The sequence below is a fragment of the Amblyomma maculatum genome, chromosome 6 (assembly GCF_055883805.1).
Source record: "Amblyomma maculatum isolate TAMU_Amacu chromosome 6, ASM5588380v1, whole genome shotgun sequence".
Classification (NCBI taxonomy): domain Eukaryota; kingdom Metazoa; phylum Arthropoda; class Arachnida; order Ixodida; family Ixodidae; genus Amblyomma; species Amblyomma maculatum.
In genome coordinates, this window is record NC_139349.1 from 34,026,218 (window position 1) to 34,044,435 (window position 18,218).

The 18,218-nt window shown below is 45.7% G+C and overlaps 1 protein-coding gene across 1 annotated transcript in view; it reads left to right on the top strand.

Annotated features, from left to right (window-relative positions):
- Positions 1-4,613: 4,613 nt before the first annotated feature.
- Positions 4,614-18,218, top strand: part of LOC146185464 (sulfide:quinone oxidoreductase, mitochondrial-like) — a 17,964-nt gene continuing 4,359 nt past the window's right edge. The window contains exons 1-7 of the mRNA XM_084605532.1: positions 4,614-4,801; positions 6,701-6,871; positions 8,256-8,309; positions 10,251-10,445; positions 14,419-14,637; positions 16,720-16,906; positions 18,197-18,218. The exon at positions 18,197-18,218 is cut by the window's right edge and continues 46 nt beyond it. Of these exons, the coding sequence (XP_084461658.1) occupies positions 4,640-4,801; positions 6,701-6,871; positions 8,256-8,309; positions 10,251-10,445; positions 14,419-14,637; positions 16,720-16,906; positions 18,197-18,218 (1,010 nt within the window). The 5' untranslated portion in view covers positions 4,614-4,639. The remainder of the gene's footprint in view (positions 4,802-6,700; positions 6,872-8,255; positions 8,310-10,250; positions 10,446-14,418; positions 14,638-16,719; positions 16,907-18,196) is intronic.

The window sequence follows — 18,218 nt, forward strand, 5'->3', positions numbered from 1 at the left end:
TTTACTTCTAAATAGGCGCAGAAAAACGATATGAAATGAAAAATAAAATTACCTTTCAGCGGAGGTTTCCACTGGTAGTGCTGTGTTCTCCGAGTCAGCTCAAAATGTCGCCTTCAGCATTCCATGCGTTCTACGACATCTCGTGGTTATAGGCGCAGAGAGCGAATCGCAACTACGCGCATAGTTGAGGGTACCTGGGAGGGCTAGATGAGGTTGATGGCACCAAACTCCGTCGCGAAGTCTAGCACAGCACTAAGCTTGCGCTTGGAAGCGGTACTGGGGGCTGTCCAGTCTGCAGGTTTCGTATGTCTGGATGTGGTGAGCAGATGTGTAGCGGGCGCGGAGGCTCGCCATGCCAGGACAGGTCCAGATCAAGTGCCGCAGGTCAACGGAGCCACCGCCCACTTCCCCTCTAGGTCTCAGGTCATCCTTATGAATAAAGATTTATGAATGAATGAATGACTGACTGACTGACTGACTGAATGAATGAATGAATGAAAGAATAAATGAATGAATGCGCTCGAGCAGTGTCGAAGCGTCAAATTAAGCCGTTCTGCATCTACATAGAGTTTCTAAATGCTGTAGTAAGAAACTCTACGTACATTTAGCCATGAATACACATCAGCAAAGTGGACATATGCTGCGTTTGTTCCGGTCCTTGCCGCACGTGTTCATGCCTCCGCTCTCGTGCTTGCTGCTGAGCATCGGCGAAGATGAAGTTGCTCGTGAAGCTTCCTGTTCAACCGCTCGTCTTCCCCTGTGCGAGTGCGTGCCATTAGACGATTCAGAAAACAACCTCGGTTCTTTCTTCTCTGGGACCTTCAAATTTGCAGGTTGAATCGGTAAGTCGCCGCTATTTGGTTAGCACATTCACGGAGTGGATCATCCCGTTTCGTGGCGAGAAGCAGCGTGCAGAACGCGACGAAAGCGAACGTAGTAGCATCGCAAACCGATATACGCGATAGCCCTGACGCACATCTGGCGATAGAGGCTAGGTTAATAATCTGGTGCTTCGGATACATATTATACGCTGCAGTGAGTTGTCACCAGGTGCCCGTTGTGCATGTCTATGGTGCGTTAAACGGGCTTTGAGACCGTCGTTTCCGCTTAGCCATTGCGTACCGCGGTTGTTGGGGGCAGTGAATCTTTTTGACTCAGATAGAGAGCTGGGCTAGCTGGTAAACTTTCATACTCATTACAGCTATGCAGAAAAAAAAAAAGACCAGAGTACCTGTTTCGCGTTCCTTGTCGACTTTCAATGTGCCGCGTTGTAATCAGCATTGAAGTAAAAGTAATATCGCACTGTGAATGAAATACCTTCTAGTATGTATAGGGACCTCCATACGGTGAACTAGCCCAGAGGACGAACTCATCAGACTGGTCGTGTGAAATGTCAGCTATTCTTTTTTTTCGCAGCCTGTGTGATATTTGTGCAATACAATAGTATGACCATTTTTCAGGCTATTGAAAGTGTGTTGTCAGTTTGTAGCCGTTAAATCAGCACGGTTTGCATATTTTCGTCAAGCAAAACGAACCAGAGCCTAAATGGCCTTGATACTTGCTGGACTCTCCATAAGAGCTAGAAATAGCAATAGAGGCTTGCTATACTTAATTTACAGCTCTATTAATGCAGTTATACCACTTGTCCCCTGTGGTGTACAATGTTGCAACATATTCAACCGCTCCTGCGTAATTTTATGCCGCATGGACTGTTTGGTGAAAGTTTTTAAAGGGCATTTATTCTTAACAATGTGTGCTTTCCCCAATAGAGAAAATAAAAAAGGAAAGTGGTTAGGCGGAATAATCCAAATTGTGCATTTTATTGGGACGCGTGCAACCTGCGATGCTAACGTTAATTCTCAGGTGCCTAAGGGTCGAACAACAGCTGACGTCTGCGTGCAACCCCATTTGTTGCCATTCTAGCGAGTCTGCTTGCTTCGAAGGCGTACTGATTTTGGCGCAAGTGGCGGCTAGCAAGCACTTTGCCGGTGCTTGCGGTGAACTAGGGTTCCTCGATAGCGCCCCGATGAGTGCTGACCTTCTGCAAGCTTCGACCAACGCCGGAAAACAACTCCGTGGAGGCGGTTTCCGCATGCGACATGAGATGCCGCTAGTGTTGTGGAGGCTGCTAGTCATGCGTTGCTCCTCCTCCTGTGTATGCGCTTTCAGCGCGCGCGGCTAAAACCTATTTCCCCTTGGTGAAAACTGCGCTTGAACTGGTGCCCAACAGACAGGTTGAGGCGCTTCCTAAGAACTGATGATTTAACTGCCAGTAATTGCAAGCAATATATTGTTACCTTCCTAAAGTTTATCAAGTGGCCTGAGAACAGCGAGTCAGACTGATGCAAGTAGGATTCTGCAAGGCAGGACAGACCAGGCACGCGTTCTTGCTTTCGTGTTTCATATCAGTAGACTGCGTCATCGTCCTTGCGTCTTTAACAGCACGCTGCACGAGATTACCAAGCAAGGAAAGCTTTCGGGACGTGCTTACGGTATTACTGTATAATGCGATTTCGGAACTACCGATGTAGACAGAACGGTTAAAAATGATAAATGTGTGCTACATGGCGGGTTGTTTGCAGTGAAAATGGTTGCAGTTCAGCCCTTCGTACTCAGCGCTTTCAACACCTCCGATGATATTCCGCAAGGCCTGTCAGGCTTGTTGGTCCTCGGCACTTGACCAGAACATTAGAAAAAAAAAATATTTTATGAAAACGACACATACATAGGGAGGATGTTGAAACACAAAAATAAAATTGATTTTGATTTCGGTGTGTGTATTGTGCTGGCAAGGTATCGTTTATAAATTGTTTTGTGCGAAAAGTTGCACTCAAACGCAACCTCTCTGGGTCGTAATTGAGGGCATACTCAATAGCATTGGCACCTGTTTCAGCTTCATAATTGTGGTCCAGGAAACCGCAAGAATAAGGAGACACGCGTAAAAAGGCAGAAATACCGGCTGGGATTCTAGTGTACTGCGGAAACACGTAAATTCATTCAGAGCAGATAGCAAGGAATAATTCTGCTGGTCCATAATCGCACTTTACAGTCGCACTTAGCTGCTGCTGTTGTGTTTTTCCTATAACAGGATCATAACAGCCTGGCATACAGTGCGCACCTGTATCGAAGCCTAAAGTTATCTTTCCTTTTTTTATGTGTTTTTAATGCGCTAGAGGTAGGACTAGCCTTATCGGGAAAAAATGTTCTGCGTTGGTGTTGGCGTGCTAAGCCTTTGTGAAGAGGCAGTAAAGTAGGGAGAAGAAATTTTCAGGAGAGAATTGGGAAAGATGAAAAAAAAAAAAACGGTTGACATTTGAACTCCGCTTTTAAGGCTATGACGCGATTGCGTACGCTACCAGGCCGCAGATAAAGTCCTGCTTTGACCAAGCCGTATGACCGGCTTGCTTGGCCTAGGTGTAACATGAATGCAACGGCCCTGGAAGCCTGATTCTGATATAACTCTCCCATGTGAAAGGAGATGCCCGAGTTGGCAGCTCCTGTCAAACAATTTCATGCAACTCTACATGCCTAGGTAGTGCTCGGCCATTTCAGCTCCAATCTACCGCCTGCCAGCGTCATGCTCGGAATTTTTCGCTCACAAAGCCAACGCCGGCGGACGGCCGCCGACACCGGATTTTCAGTGAACGGGACCTTTAATGCTATCGCGTTAAAAGTGGGTCAGTAACAGGTGACGAGAGTGACCGGATAGGTGACCACTCCAATCCGACAGGTGACCTAGCTAGAGTCGCCATTCGGAGTGGAGAGGTGGGAAGAATGGATACCTAAGTACGGTGTGTCAGTTATATCTGTAATACTCTAGGAGAGCGGAATGACCACATGACACGTGTACATTGAAGGACCGGATCACATCTGCTTGCAAGGCCTGAACCATAAGCTGTAGCGCAAGCTCCGCCCTGAGGGAACCCTAATGCCATTGCAAACTAAGCGGCATGAACCATATCGATCGCCCGGGAATTTTTAATGTAATAGTGTTAGATGCCCCGTTCACCTAAAATCTAACGCCAGCGGCTGGCGTTTACATTGTGAGCGAAAAATCACGAGCATGGCGCTGGCAGGCGGTACCTTGGAGCTGGCATGGCCGAGCACTAACTAGGCGTAGATTTGCCTGATAATTAACATTTGGCAGGAGCTGCCAACTCAGGTCTCTCCTTTCCCATGGGAGGCTGATATCAGAATCGGCTGTCCAGGACACTGGCATTCTCGTTACCATATGGCAGACAGGATGCGGCTTGGTTAAAGCGTGGCTTTATATGTGGTCTGGTAGCCTATGCTATCGCGTCATACTCTTAAAGGCAGAGTTTAAGTGCTTATGTGCGACTGTGCGAAAGGGAATGAGTGCCTGTAATTAATACGAAGTAGCGTGTTCCGTTTACTTGTGTCCGCACCTCTGCTCACCACCTTTGCACGATTTGTGTGCGCAAAACATGGACGCAAAACATAATGAAACGTAGAGCTAGAGCCAGCCTTCGAATTGATGCTTAGGAGACCCGGAGTAATTTAACGCAGAAAGGTCAGCTAATTGTGAAATAGAAAAATTTACATGGTATTTATTTGCACAACAAACCTTGTCGGTTTCTTTTCTGGCATGAAGATGCTCTTCAGCGCAGCCATAAAGCATATGTGGCGCGGAGCACGCCATTACAGCACCAATGCAGTGAAAGATGACGCGAAGAGCTACAAGCTGCTCGTGGTTGGTGGTGGATCGGGCGGAATCGCCACGGCCGCCAAATTCGCTCCCAGGCTCGGCAAGGGAAAAGTCTGCGTGCTGGAGCCCCGAGATGTAAGTAGTTTCTTCATGTGTCAGTGTCTTACTTTAGTTCGGACATGACACTCTGGTACTGCGCGAGAGTTTTCGTTATAAGTTTATGGGTACGTGGCAGCAATGTAAGGTGCAGTGTTTGATGGTATGACAGGAGCTGTATTGAGGCGAAAGCCTTTCTTAGCTCAGGGGCTGCAGAAGTGTCCGTTCTCAGGAAGTGTTTGCAGGAAATGGGCGCAGGAAATGTCGGCATGAATTAACCTAAAGAAAAAAAAAATGTCTCCACCAGGAATCGCACCGCTATTCCTTCGATCACCGGCCGAGCGCGCAAACCACTGCGCCAAGCCGAGCTCGGGAGAAACTGATAGTTATTCTGCTTGGCTAGCGTGAGGACTATAGTAGCGATGACAATGAAGATGCACTGATAATGATAATGATGACAGTAGGATGACAATGACGGTGCAGTTTGCTCTAATTATGGTAGTAGCAATGACAATGACACTGAATTTAGTTGACAATGATGACAGCAGCAATAGTGCTGACGCTGCTAGAAATAGTAGGGAAGACAAGGACTATGCATGTTAGTGAAAACAGTCCAGCAAAACAGCTTTCATCTTTTGCGCTCTTGAGAAGACTTCAGCGCAGTCCTCTATTCTATTTTATAGTATTGCATGGTATTCGGAGTTTAGCCTCCAAAAGCTGCATTCTTCTTATATGTAAGGAACGTCACTCTTGAGGTAATCTCATTTATACTTACCGCTTTAGTCCTTGAGCGCGAATAGCCATACAGCATAGCTAACAGAGAGTTTTTGTATTTTGTCCCATTAAAATGGTCCTCCGCTGCCTGGTCTCGATACAGGGAATTCTTGCTGCGCAACAAGCAGAACGTCTCAGTCATTGAGCCAGTTCTTCTTGCGGAGGTAATGATAACCCTCAGGTTATGAAAAAGATGGTGCACGTAATAAGCTTTAAGAACTCGTTTTTCTCACCCATTACGTATTGCGCAATGCTCTTGTACCAGATGTTTTTCAATTTTAATCTTGAACAGAGTAAGAAGAAAAATGTGTTGATTTATTCTTTTCTCAGTTTGATGTTTTCCCTCCTTCCTATTTGCTTGCGGCATGCTCTTTTTTTTTTCTTTTTGCTATGCCGTGTATTCCATTGCACTGCTTCTTGTCTTGTTTAGTTGCTTGCTTGTGGTACCGCTGCGCATCATTTATCTGCACTGTATCAACCGCCTGCCGGGTCTTCAGATAATGCAGTAAGTGTTTGAATAAGCTGTAGCGTAGAAGCCACTCTGGGCCTGTAGGGTGGACAAGACGATTGCACCGTTGAGTAAGGCTCGCTTGCAGGTCGAACTCCTTTTAGGACGTCGTAAACTACGCAGAACGAGAACCTACAAAATTACCTCTTACAAAAATAAATAAATAAAATAAAAAGGAGATATGTAGCCGACGATCGGATGGGACAAAAGTGTGGGTCCGAGTTGGAGCGAGAGGAGCCAAAAGTTGGTCAAAAGGTGAATATAATGAGATGCGTTTTGGAACTTTTAGGATAGGGCGGCCGAAGCTACTGCAGAATTGGGCTTATAATAGGGCTACTACTACTACACGGAAGTAATAGAAGTATTTCTTTTACGTTGGACTTAAATTACACGATGACGACGATGATGATTATATATCCAAGAATGATTTTGCACGGAGATTTGTGTACATACTATAGAAAGCGCGGTGGAGGAAATTATTCCTCAGTACTCCACTGTGGCGTCCACGATAGACACGGCAGAGGAGTTAATGCAGGCAGACGTGTTATATTATGAACTGTACAACGCTCGTCTGTAGGGCTGCGCGTTGTGATATAGCCATTGGACAGTCATGTACACACAAGACGCGTTCTAGTTCGCTTCTCTCATTCCGAAAGGTGCACTGCTACCAACCGCTCTGGACTCTGGTTGGTGGCGGCATCAAGCAGGTAGTCGACTCTGTCAAACCCATGGCGGACGTGATTCCCAGGCATGCCGAGTGGATCCAGGACGAGGCAGACACCTTCGTGCCTCAGGAGAACACAGTGGTTACCAAGCAGGGCGTCAAGGTAGGCTTTTGAAGGGATCCTTATATATATATATATAAAAAAAAATGACATGTGCATTTATTGAACTTTCGGTGTTAAACAAAATATGACTAATTGGCTTCGTGATTCAGTCCCAGTTACCTTTGGTTGTAGTGTAAAAGCTTTAAACCGGAGGCTACTACCCCGGGTCAAATTTTGTCTTATTTTTGGAGCAGCTGCATAGTAATGCTATAACAGTTAACCAAGCATAATAATGTAACTGCGCCTATACATAGCCACGACCAGGGTCAGTCATGACTCGGTCATTACTTGACCATTACTTGACCTTTGAACTTGACTATCCCCGTTGTATCTGACCTTGACAACTAGAGTGAAATAACATTGGACGCTAGCGTTGACGCCGAGGCACCGACAAGCCCTGCAGCCTGTCAATAAAAACAGTTTTGATTGTCTACAAATGTGTGTCTAATTTCAACTAACTACACAATGCTAGATTAAAGAAGAACAAAGCCCATGCAACACCTCTTCTGCCCGATATTAGAACCGATGACAAGATTCCCTAAATTTTTAAAATTCTCATGTTGCTCAGTTGTGCAGCCACTTATACATATCGCCTATAATGAGGCTGCTATAATTAATGTTAGGATATTGCGTTACGGTTCAGCGAAGTCGTCATCATTCCCTCCGTTTTCACGACCACAATTCATGGCCAAATTGGCCGGCGCTGCCATCACAGGCTTTGTCAATGGGACGTGAGGGTGAAATCAAAATCCAGCCTTCAAGGACTCTTAATTGGGTCTCGATTTACACAAGTTGTACTCGTAGGCCACGCAGGTACTTTCGTGCGGCGCTGTTAAGGAGGGTTTAGAGCTATGTCGCTCCCGGCAAATTGGGTACCATACATCGCGGTCCTGTCTACGAGCTTACCTGTGGTAGGTGGTAGTTGAAAAAGTGACGCTGTGGTAGGGCACTGATTAGTTGGCTAGGCGGATTCTGCTACGTCATCTGTCTTAATGTTGCTTGTCTTGGCGTTTGCTTACAATATATCGTCTGTGCGATGTCAGCAGTGACGTATATGTCACGTGGTGTAACCGTATAAACTCGCGCGAGGTGCCGGGTGAATTCAGTCCGCGATTTGAAATGATAGTTCATTCACAGCGTTGCCTGCGGCTGAGATGCATGGCGCCAAAACGCGTGAACAACAGCGTCCGAGAACACAGCTGCAGCGTCATCTAAATACGCTATTTACCAAATAAATTACGCCAAAGCAGTGATTATGCACGTTATAGTAAATTAAGCCCCGTTCAACCCCTCCAGTATTTTGAGCACAGGTGACGATGCTATTATGAAGCGTCAATAATGCGTTTGCCTCTGCGTCTGTATTCTGCTTTGCCTTTATTTTCAGATCAGATACGACTTTCTCGTAGTTGCCATGGGAATTCAAGTGCGCTTTGACTTGGTAAGCGAAAGGCTTTTACCAGTTACCGTTGTAAAACGATTGACGCGATAGCTTGAAAGGTCCAGTTGGGCAGAAAAGTCGGTGTAGTCGGCATTGTGCCCAAAAAGTCACTTGCATGGGTCTGGTGGGCTGTAGTTGGCAGGTGTCATATGGGCGGACGCTGATTGGTTGGCGCTTTGTGTGAGGTCATAAAACAAGAAGGCATGAAGTTGGCAGCCTCTTCGAAATGGGGTAATATGATAATCAAGCCCTTTGGGACTTTTTGATCCCGAATGAGACACGCTGCACTTAGACCACGCAGGGACGTTCGTATGGATTCGTCAATGCAGGGCATTGCAGATATGTCTTATATTCTTTCATATAACGTGGTAGTTTACGACTGATTCCTGATGAGCAAGTGTGTTTAAAGAGAGGCAAAAAGTTAAGGGCTTAGTGACTGAGTAAGTAGCAACGTGAATATACGTATGCGCATGACAGTCCGCAAGGGAATGCGCGGATGGGAGCCATTAACAGTATCGCGTCCCATTCTTAAAAGTCAGAGTTTGTCGGAGTTTCTTTGTCCTCTCAACTTCTCTCTTTCTTGGCCTTGACTTCGTTGAGTGAGCGAATGTTTTGAAATGTGTTCCTAATAACACTACCACTCAGGAGATATAGTGTGCTTGCTGATGTCACAGGTGTATATTCGTAAGAAAATGGTTTGTTTTGTGGGGTTCAACTTCCCGAAGCGACTCAGGCTATGAGAGACGCCGTAGTGGGGGACTCCGGAAATTTCGACCACCTGGGGTTCTTTAAGGTGTACTGACGTCGCACCACACACGGGCGCCTGGCTTTTCGTCTCAACACAAAAGCGACCGCCGAGGCTAGGAATCGATCATGCATCCTTGGGAACAGTAGTTGAGCGCCCTAACCACTGCGCCACCCTGGCGGGATAGTGGGAAAATGCCCTTATGCCAAAGTGTGGGAGTAATGTATATAAGAGCTCATTTCGCCCTTCACACGCATTGACTATGATGCTGTCTCGTCTAAACAGAAATGTTTTTGAAACTATTTGTCACTGTCTATACCTGGACGGGACAAAACAACGTGCCCTCTCTTGAATAATTGTTCAGGTGGCGTAACACACGTGTCATCATGCTCACCATCAAGTTCACTTTTCTTGCGGACCACATGCTTCATTCATAATCTACAATTTTTCCTGTTCTGCGCCAGCCGCGACCTCGAAACCGCAGCAAATATCTCAACCTCATCTACCCAGCTGACGGCTTGACGCTCGTGCCTGCGTTTTTCTGGTCTGTTACAATGACGGACCATTAAGCCGTCGGCTATACTCTTGTCACATAACACGCCCATAGTCCATTTTCCCTTTTCCATTTCCGCGAGGAGACCATTAAACGTGCCTGGTACATGCCTGGCACTTGCTACAGAACATTAGATCTGATACCATCTGTGGCGACAAGGCGTTGCTAGCTTTGGTTGAAATCTTCAACTAATCATGAGTCAGACTGGCCAAGAATGCCACTGTACAGAGTACTGAACGCAAGTGCTCCTTTTTAGCCTCCTTGTGAAGCGTACTACAGGGAAAAAGTGTGGAAAATTTGCGCACGCTTATTATGTCGAAAGGTAGACAGATGATATCCAATGGAGCATGCTAGTGCCTTGGGTTCTCAATATTTTTGTTTTGACTGCCTTGCGATACGTGCGTCCTGTCTCGAGTGTTTGCATAAAGTGGCCATGCACAGGACTAAAGATGCTTATTGAGTCCTGACTTCTTCTTCTAGCTAGTGACTGATAATATTACTTGTGCCTCCTAACCGCAACATTTTCTGCGTCCATTATCTCATTGAATTCTAATTATACCCGTTTCACAGCTAATTTGCGACGTGCCTTTTGACTTCGGCAGCTGCATTTGTTTTTACACTTGCCGTGATGTATATACTCCAGGTGGACGGCCTGATCGAGGCTCTGCAGACGCCGTACGTGTGCTCCAACTACTCTTACAACACTGTCACCAAGACTTACCAGGCATTGCAGGCGCTGAGGGAAGGCAGCGCCATCTTCACTTACCCAGCCACACCCGTTAAATGTCCTGGCGCGGCGCAGAAAATAATGTATCTCACTGAAGCCCACCTTCGAAAGGTACGCTGTTTCTTCAACAAATACTACGTGCTGACAGGGTGTCTGTGTAGCGATGACCCACAATCTTCGCCAAAAATAAATAAGCACCGGAGTTTTCATTTTTTTTTTTTTATCGGGGCAATGAGGCCCTTGTGGCAACCTTAAAGACGCCCCTTAATAGTCTCTAAAAGGTAGGAAAAATACTCTTTCCTTCCATACGTTATGAGCGGGGTGCCGTAAGTGCATTAGTACAAGGAGGGGAAGCGAACATCATTCCTTGGTTACGTTTTATAAAGACGGTACCTAAAATGAGCAGCTGTGTAATGTTGCCGCTGGTAACCAGAATCAATTCCTTGAAAGCTATGTGTCAGCCTTGTGTATCGTCTTCGCAATGGTTCACTGCGTCTTATCGGTTCGCTGCGCCATGACAAGTCGAAACGGAGGCGATGTGACGCCATGTGTGACGACTACGTCTCACGCAACGCAGAGGCATGGCCAGTCCAAAAGCTTTCGATTACTTCATCGTATTGTGCGCTAAGCGTAAACTTTTTCTTTTTTTTTTAACACGCTAACAATGTATGGAGAAATGTGGAAACACGACGCATGGCGTCCCAATGTACGGTACAAAAATTTCGCGGCGCATCTATAATGATAGCATGTGATAACTTGTCAGAGCTTGTCCGGCACCACTCTGCCTTGTTCCTCGTGAACAGTAAGAAGGGGGCTGCAGAACTTTTTATGAGGTGCCGATGCTTCACTGGCTACGTTGCTTCTATATTTTTTCTCTAATCCTTTCGGGCTGAATGACAGAGTGCTATCGGGTGCAGTTTTGTCGGCTCCAATGCAGCCTTTTTTTGTTAATCGCTATTAAGATAGCATAGATTTTACGGCTCATGTCTCTCTCATAGGTGTTCCGTTTGCAAGCTTTCACGCTGTATTAAAAACGACACCATCGAATACGATATTGTGCACTTCGAAATGCTTTAATTTTGCGCTATGGAGAGGTAAAAAAAATTAGAGTGATGTAGGTGTGTACTGGGTCATCCACTCAGAGTTAACCGCCAGAGTACGGCTTGTCTCTTCAGAGCGCCAAGGCGTGCTTTTACACCGCACATCGAAGATTAGCAAATCTCTGTACCAGTAACATTGATTCGATCTGCTGCCGGCCGGAGGCAGTGCCGACATGCTGTGTACAGAGATTTGGAGGTGGGGCTCTGAGGGGTCTGCAGCCTGTTTCTGACGCGCGGCCTGCGCATCGCCAGGCCAGAGTCTTCAAACCTTATACTGGTTTAGACCCACACACTTGAGTATTCATTCCGAGATTGGACGACACTGGGCAGTTACAGAGAACATTTTATTTTCCATTCAAACTCGTACTTCATTCATTCATGTTCATTCATACTACTTTCCCAGTCCTTGCTTGCGATGAAGGAAGCTTTCTGTAAGGAGAAATGGAGATAGGGAGTTTTGTTCTTCTTGCTTTTGGAAATTACTAGTTTTGAATGCGAAGTTCTACACAACTTTTCCGCGAGGTTGTTATAGCAGTGGGAGGTGTTACGAGTGAGAGGAATGGGATTTTATGGCGAAAGCAATACTATGGCAGCCAAAGCGAGACCTCGGGTGGCCGCAGCTGCGCTGTGAAGAGGCGTAGCTACGGTCTCCTAATAAAAAAAAAAAATCAGACTACCATGACATTTGAATTAATGTTACCCCTATGCCACGGGCAGTAGCTGTCAACTCTGGTCGCTCCTTTCATACGGGAGGGTGATATCAGAATCAGCCTGCCAGAACCGTTTGCGTTCTCGTTATCCGTACGACACGCGGGCATGACGGCTTGCTTGAAGCGTGACTTTATATGTGGGCTGGTAGCTTACGCTCTCGCGTCATACCCTTAAAGGATGAGCTTAAGTGTTCCCAATAATGTAGCACCTTACACTGATAAGGCGTGATAGGGGAATAATCTAGCAGGCACAAGAATCTTCCGCCGTTACTTTCGCAATTCAACTAGGGTTAACCAGTGCTAAACCACAACTAATTTTTTTGATAGCAGGGTAAGTTGGCATCGCGGTACTTCAGATCGAATAAACTGGCATGCATACGCACGGTATCGTTACGAAAATCACTTAAATGTCTCCTGAGGTACAAAGCGCGTAAATACTTCTGTGTATCACTCAAACAGTGCCGTTTTATGTATTTTCAGCGTAAGAAAGCCAGTTTGAAGGGCTGCGAAAACTGTTTCCTTAACGTTCTATTCTGCGAACCAGGATGCCAGTTCAGAAAAAAAAAAAAGAGTGCTCGCGTTTGATTTTGATAGCCTTCAACTTTGCAATTAAATCACATACTCTGAACAGAGAGGAAAAGCGTACTTGATAATTATATTTATTAAACGCATTTATGTTGTACCCTCTCATGTAAATAACTTTCCCCCACCACATAATCCACACTCACAGACTGCACTGAAAAAAATATTGCATCCTTTATAAAAGACAAAATAGTATCGAATAATTGTGGTAGCATAGTGGCATGACATAGTGGAGTATAGGGGACGCCTGACGTTTCAAACTGCGTCAAAAGGTGATAGAAAAGAATATAAAACGAGGCCAGAAAACAATGATTATAACTGCAGTGATATCTCAACAAATAATGAGAAAAAATTGGAAGCGATAATTTTTATAGCTAGTCTGCCCACCTTCTAGTTTTTATGGCGGTCCTGTACGAGGGCGGAGAACTTGTTTCGATAAATATCGTTCGGCGCCTTGATATTCCCGGTTCGGTGCCCGGGTGATAGCTGTCCATTTTGGCTCGACGTCATCGCAAGTTCGCTGACAACAGGAGCTAAAAACATTTCATATTTACTATCTATTAGTCTCTCCGAACGCAGACTGTCTCTTTAAGGGCTGGGGAATCACTGCTGTGGAGGCTCAACTCTTTAACGTTCAAATGTAGTGGTAAGTGATTTCATGCGAGGGATGCCGTTGTGGAGAACTGCGAACTAATTTAAACCATCTGGGCTTCTTAACGTGCGCTGACATTGCATTTCACCGCCATCAGTGTTGGGCTGCTTTTGCCGGGATTGGGTTCCACGACCATGGGATCAACAGCCGAACGCTAAAGCCACTGAACCATCAAGGCTGGCCAAAATCCAAAGGCAACGACATCTTGGGGAAAAAGACAGAACCAATTTCAAACAATTTAGCCAAGCTAAGCCTAGATTCGAACTCGTATCAGCACTATGTTCAGTTTTTGACGGAGCGACTAATGTCACACATGGGTGCGTACTGGTGCAGGCTTGGCAACGTTGTTCTTCGTGGCTATTTTCCAGATTGTACTTTTTGCGCCAATGGACTCATTAGAAAGGTGCTTCCCATGAAACATGCAATGCAATACACAAAGAAACAGTATGTGCATCGTTTTGGTTGCCTTGCCGTTCCATGTGTGTAGTCGTTCGCGTTTCGATGATGATGATGATGAAGATGTTTCGAAATCAACTTGCCCGCCCGTTCCCATCAATATTTCTTACTTGCGCTCTTCGGGTGTGCAAACTTCATTTCTGTTACACTTGTTGAGCCTTACCATGGTTATCATGTAGCGTATCTTTATTCTCCCTCCTTTTAATGCGATAGCGTCAAACACTCAGTCGTTCTCGGCGTCGGCGTTGTGAATGAAAACTCACGCTCATTGCTTCTTGTGGTTGCTAGGTGGCAGGTGACATACGGCCGCAGGCACTGCTTGTCCGGCCGGCCATGTGAAGTCACAAGACCACGTGACATGACCGACTAGCAAGTAAACTTACGTGCACAAGGATCCACAATGGGAGTCGTAGATGGAAGCCGTGAACTCTCTTGAGTTATCACGATATAAAAGCGGAACTTAACCGTTCCTAAAGCCTCTGCATTCAGTATTAACTTTTTCTACATGAGAAAAGCAAACAATCTACTGCTGCTTATGCGGAGTGGCCAGCATGTATCCCAACATTGCGGCACTTGTTTCGCAGGCCGGGCGGCGCGACAAGGTAGACATCATGTTCAACACGTCACTTGGCGTCCTATTCGGCGTGCCTAAATACGCGGAGGCCCTGTGGAGGGTGGTCAAGGAACGAGGCATCGCCGTCAACCTCAGGCACGAGCTCGTGCAGGTGCGGTCTGCGCAGAGGGAGGCTGTCTTTCGCCTGCTAGACAGCAAGGCCGATCCTAAGGAAACCGTTACGTTCAAGGTACGGGTTTTCGTGTACCTGTGCGCGGTATGGGGCTGCTTTCAAGGTGCACAACTTCCTGTACATTAAACACTTTTAGACATCTTTTTGGAGCCTTTTTATTCCTCATGCAGCGTGAGACTCCTGATGGCAGTTCCGCCTTTATGCTTGCCAGATAATTCTGCTTTCTGAAGAGTCGGCGCTCCTTTTACTGCTTGCTCTAGTTCTACGAGTACGCAAGGCCGCGGGAAAGTGTCTCAGGGTTGTTTGGGTAAAGCTTATGGGTTCTTGCACAAAAAGCGTTGCGAAGCGACAAAAAAAAAAAAAAAAAAAAGAGACAAATAACAGGATCAGATAGCTGACGCAGCAATTCTATGAAAGCAGCTATGTTTACTCCGGGTGAATTGCTTTGATGTTTTTAATATTATGAATGCTTTTACTCAAAGTCGAGGCTTCACACTTGCGAAATCCCAAATGGAGGTTGATTGAGAGGGGCAATGAGTGGGTGGGCAGAAAACTAGCAAAAAATCAGTAGGCTTTCAACTAAGGTTAAACCGAGTTAGGCGTGCGAAATTACGGTTTAGTTCAGTTTGGCTGTTAGTCAGTATTTTCAGTTTCCTCTATGTTTCGATTTGATTACGCTCCACAATATAAACGCATTAGGCAACGTGTTCACGTTTACAGTGTCTTCTCTCCAGCTACAACTCAGCGCGCCGTCTCCGACGTGCTTTTTTGGCCGAGAAAGTAGAAGGACCCGGCTCACCCGCCATCATGGCGTGGTCTGACGTTTAACGTTTGAGAGTTTTTATTTTATTTTTCTTTTTAGTTCTTCATATTTAAATATATTTTTTGTTGTTTTATTTACTTTTATTGTTATTTTTATTTCTATTCCATTTTTTATCCCACTAGTTATGAATTATTAATTTACTAGTATTTGTTATTAGTCATTTTTACATACCCTATGCTAATGCTTTTATAAGTAACTGGTTGACAGGAAAGTAATGGCGCAGTATCGTCCACGCTCTCTGTGGGTACGTGAATAATATTAATTGGTTTACAGGAAATAAGAGGTGCTGCACCTCTTGCGCACGTCCTAAAGGCCCGGTTGATCTCTTGAAATAGTGCAAATTCGCACTAAAAGCGAGGCGAGAGTGTGGAATATGGGAGATACGGCTGGCGCATCCCGAAGGCAGAAAACGAATGAAATCGACATTAAAACAGCGATATAATTTTTCCTAGAATATGGTTTTAATAAATAAAACATTACGAATTTGCTAACTGGCTTTCATCCGCAACTTTTGAATTCCACGTCGCCGTTGCTTTCTCTTTTTGCTGCATAGGTGCCTATCATAAGTAGGAGCCTTATGAAGGGTCGAGGTTGGCGGTAAGGAGCCTCTCTCGAGAGTACAGTTGGGTTGGAGGTGGGGGCGGGATGGCGCCTCTGGAGGCAGACGAGGCTTGGGATGATGAGGCGGACTGAGGGTTGTCAGTGTTGTTCGGACAGCTTCTGAGCATAGAAAGGGTGCTGTGGGAAGGTCGCTATGGTTAGCGCTTCGGATGGTAAAGACTTTGCTCTGAAAGGGTAAAGATAGACGCTGGTATTTTGGCAATGGGACACTGGTACCACTCTCGCAGCACAATTTCTCAAGCGGAACCCCGCTGAATACATTGCCTCTGAATTTGTATTGAACAGCGATTGTATCTATGGGCGGCGATGTAAAAGATGACAAGAAAATATTACGCCGTAGTCAAGTTAGCGATTTCGCTTCTTATTTGTTTCATAATTATTTAAACTAGCGTCTTCGGATTGATGGCATGGTATTTAAGATGCTGAAGACGACTTAATTGTGTGAACATCTGAGGCCGGAGCGCTTTTGTTTTCTCCGCGTACCTTTGAGTACGTTAATTGATAATAAAACCCACAAAATCTTTAGGCAGAATTCTTGTTAATTTTCGCGAGTCCTCTCATCATTTGGATATTTTCGACCTTAAGACTCATTGAATGGGTGCTTCAGCATCATGATAGGTTTAGAGTAGCCACAAGTTCAGGTCTTTTCGTCCCATCGCACCTAAACACCGATGCCTTTCTTCCATCTGGTGCAGTACAACATGCTTCACGTGACACCTCCCATGACGGCGCCGGTGGCGCTCAGGACGGGCACCTCGTTCACGGACGCAGGGGGCTTTTTGGACGTGGATGGCGAGACGCTGCAGCACAAGCGCTACCCCAACGTGTTCGGCATCGGCGACTGCACAAACGTCCCCACAGCCAAGACAGCCGCCGCCGTCGGTCAGTAGATAATTGAGCTGTCACTATAGGCTCTTCTCTGTTTACAGCGCCAGCTGTCTTATAGCTTCATCCTCCTCACTTAAACAGTGTAGTTTTATCCGCATTGTGTGCTTCATTCTGCCTTAACCGTCGTCGAATCGGGCATGCTCTCTCCCTAGATCACTTGGCTAGTCCATGTAAGTAGCCCATGCAGACTGACGATAACTGCCGTTTAATGCCGACTTTGCAGCCCAGACTGTAACTAGCAAAACCTATCCGTTTAGTGCAGGGGTCTCAAAAGCGCTGCCCCTGGAGCTGTGCGATGCGGCCCGCCGCTCCAAAAAATCATTTCAAAAGCACGTGCCAGCTTCACGAGTCGGGTTTATGCGGTCAGACACTTTCCAACTAAACCTAAAAGGAAGACGGTACGCGTTCTTTGTGAAAATGTAAAGAGGTACTGTCATCATAACCTGTGCGAACTTCAGACGGACTCCAGCTGCCTTCAAGAGCGAGGTGCAGGATAACTCACCCTATCATATCTTTAGTTTATACATTTTCTTATGTGATGATAAATGTCAGTAGTATTACCTGTTGTAACATTTCCGTAGCTCACAGAGTTATCCTGAAGTGGCGACCATCCGGCGTTTGGGCAAAAGGGGGAGTGAGGGTTGTTTTTATTTTCCGTGAATGTAAGAGTATGTCTCGGCACAAGAGGTTTTGGTTAATTTTTATGCTTGTTATTTTTGTAAAAGTCCTATTCATAGTTTCTGTTGTTATTGCGTGCTGATTTTTACATTTTTTGAGGGATGAAATTTCTCAATAGTTCGGCATAGGAATATAAGATGGAGACCCGTGGCTTACAGCATCACAGAATCCGTGCACCGATATGTAGTTTAGCATACTGTGCAGGATCGAGCAGATTCCGCATATGTGCAAGCGTTTCCCTGTCCACAAAGCAGGCATTATAAGGATACAAGACACGGAAAGCGCAGAGCTTGTAACCTGAGAGGTCGAACACAATAATATGCATTCTTGTACGTAATATTGTTCTCATGACATAAAGAAAGATCGCTGCAATGATCCCCAAACTGCTTACGAGTTGTTTAATGATTTCAGATATAATTTCGTGATACAGAGAATGCTTATCGATCGTCGTACCATTGGAAAATGTGCCCATAGTTTTTTTTACTTTGCTCCCTTGCATGTTTTTAAGCTAGAATTAGTCTTTAAAAAGAGGGTTAGAGCGAATGTTGGATGTTTAGGTTGTTTTGGTCACTAATAACTAATGTGGTTTCATCCTGTCTTTACCAGCCGGATCGATCGGGATTCTGCG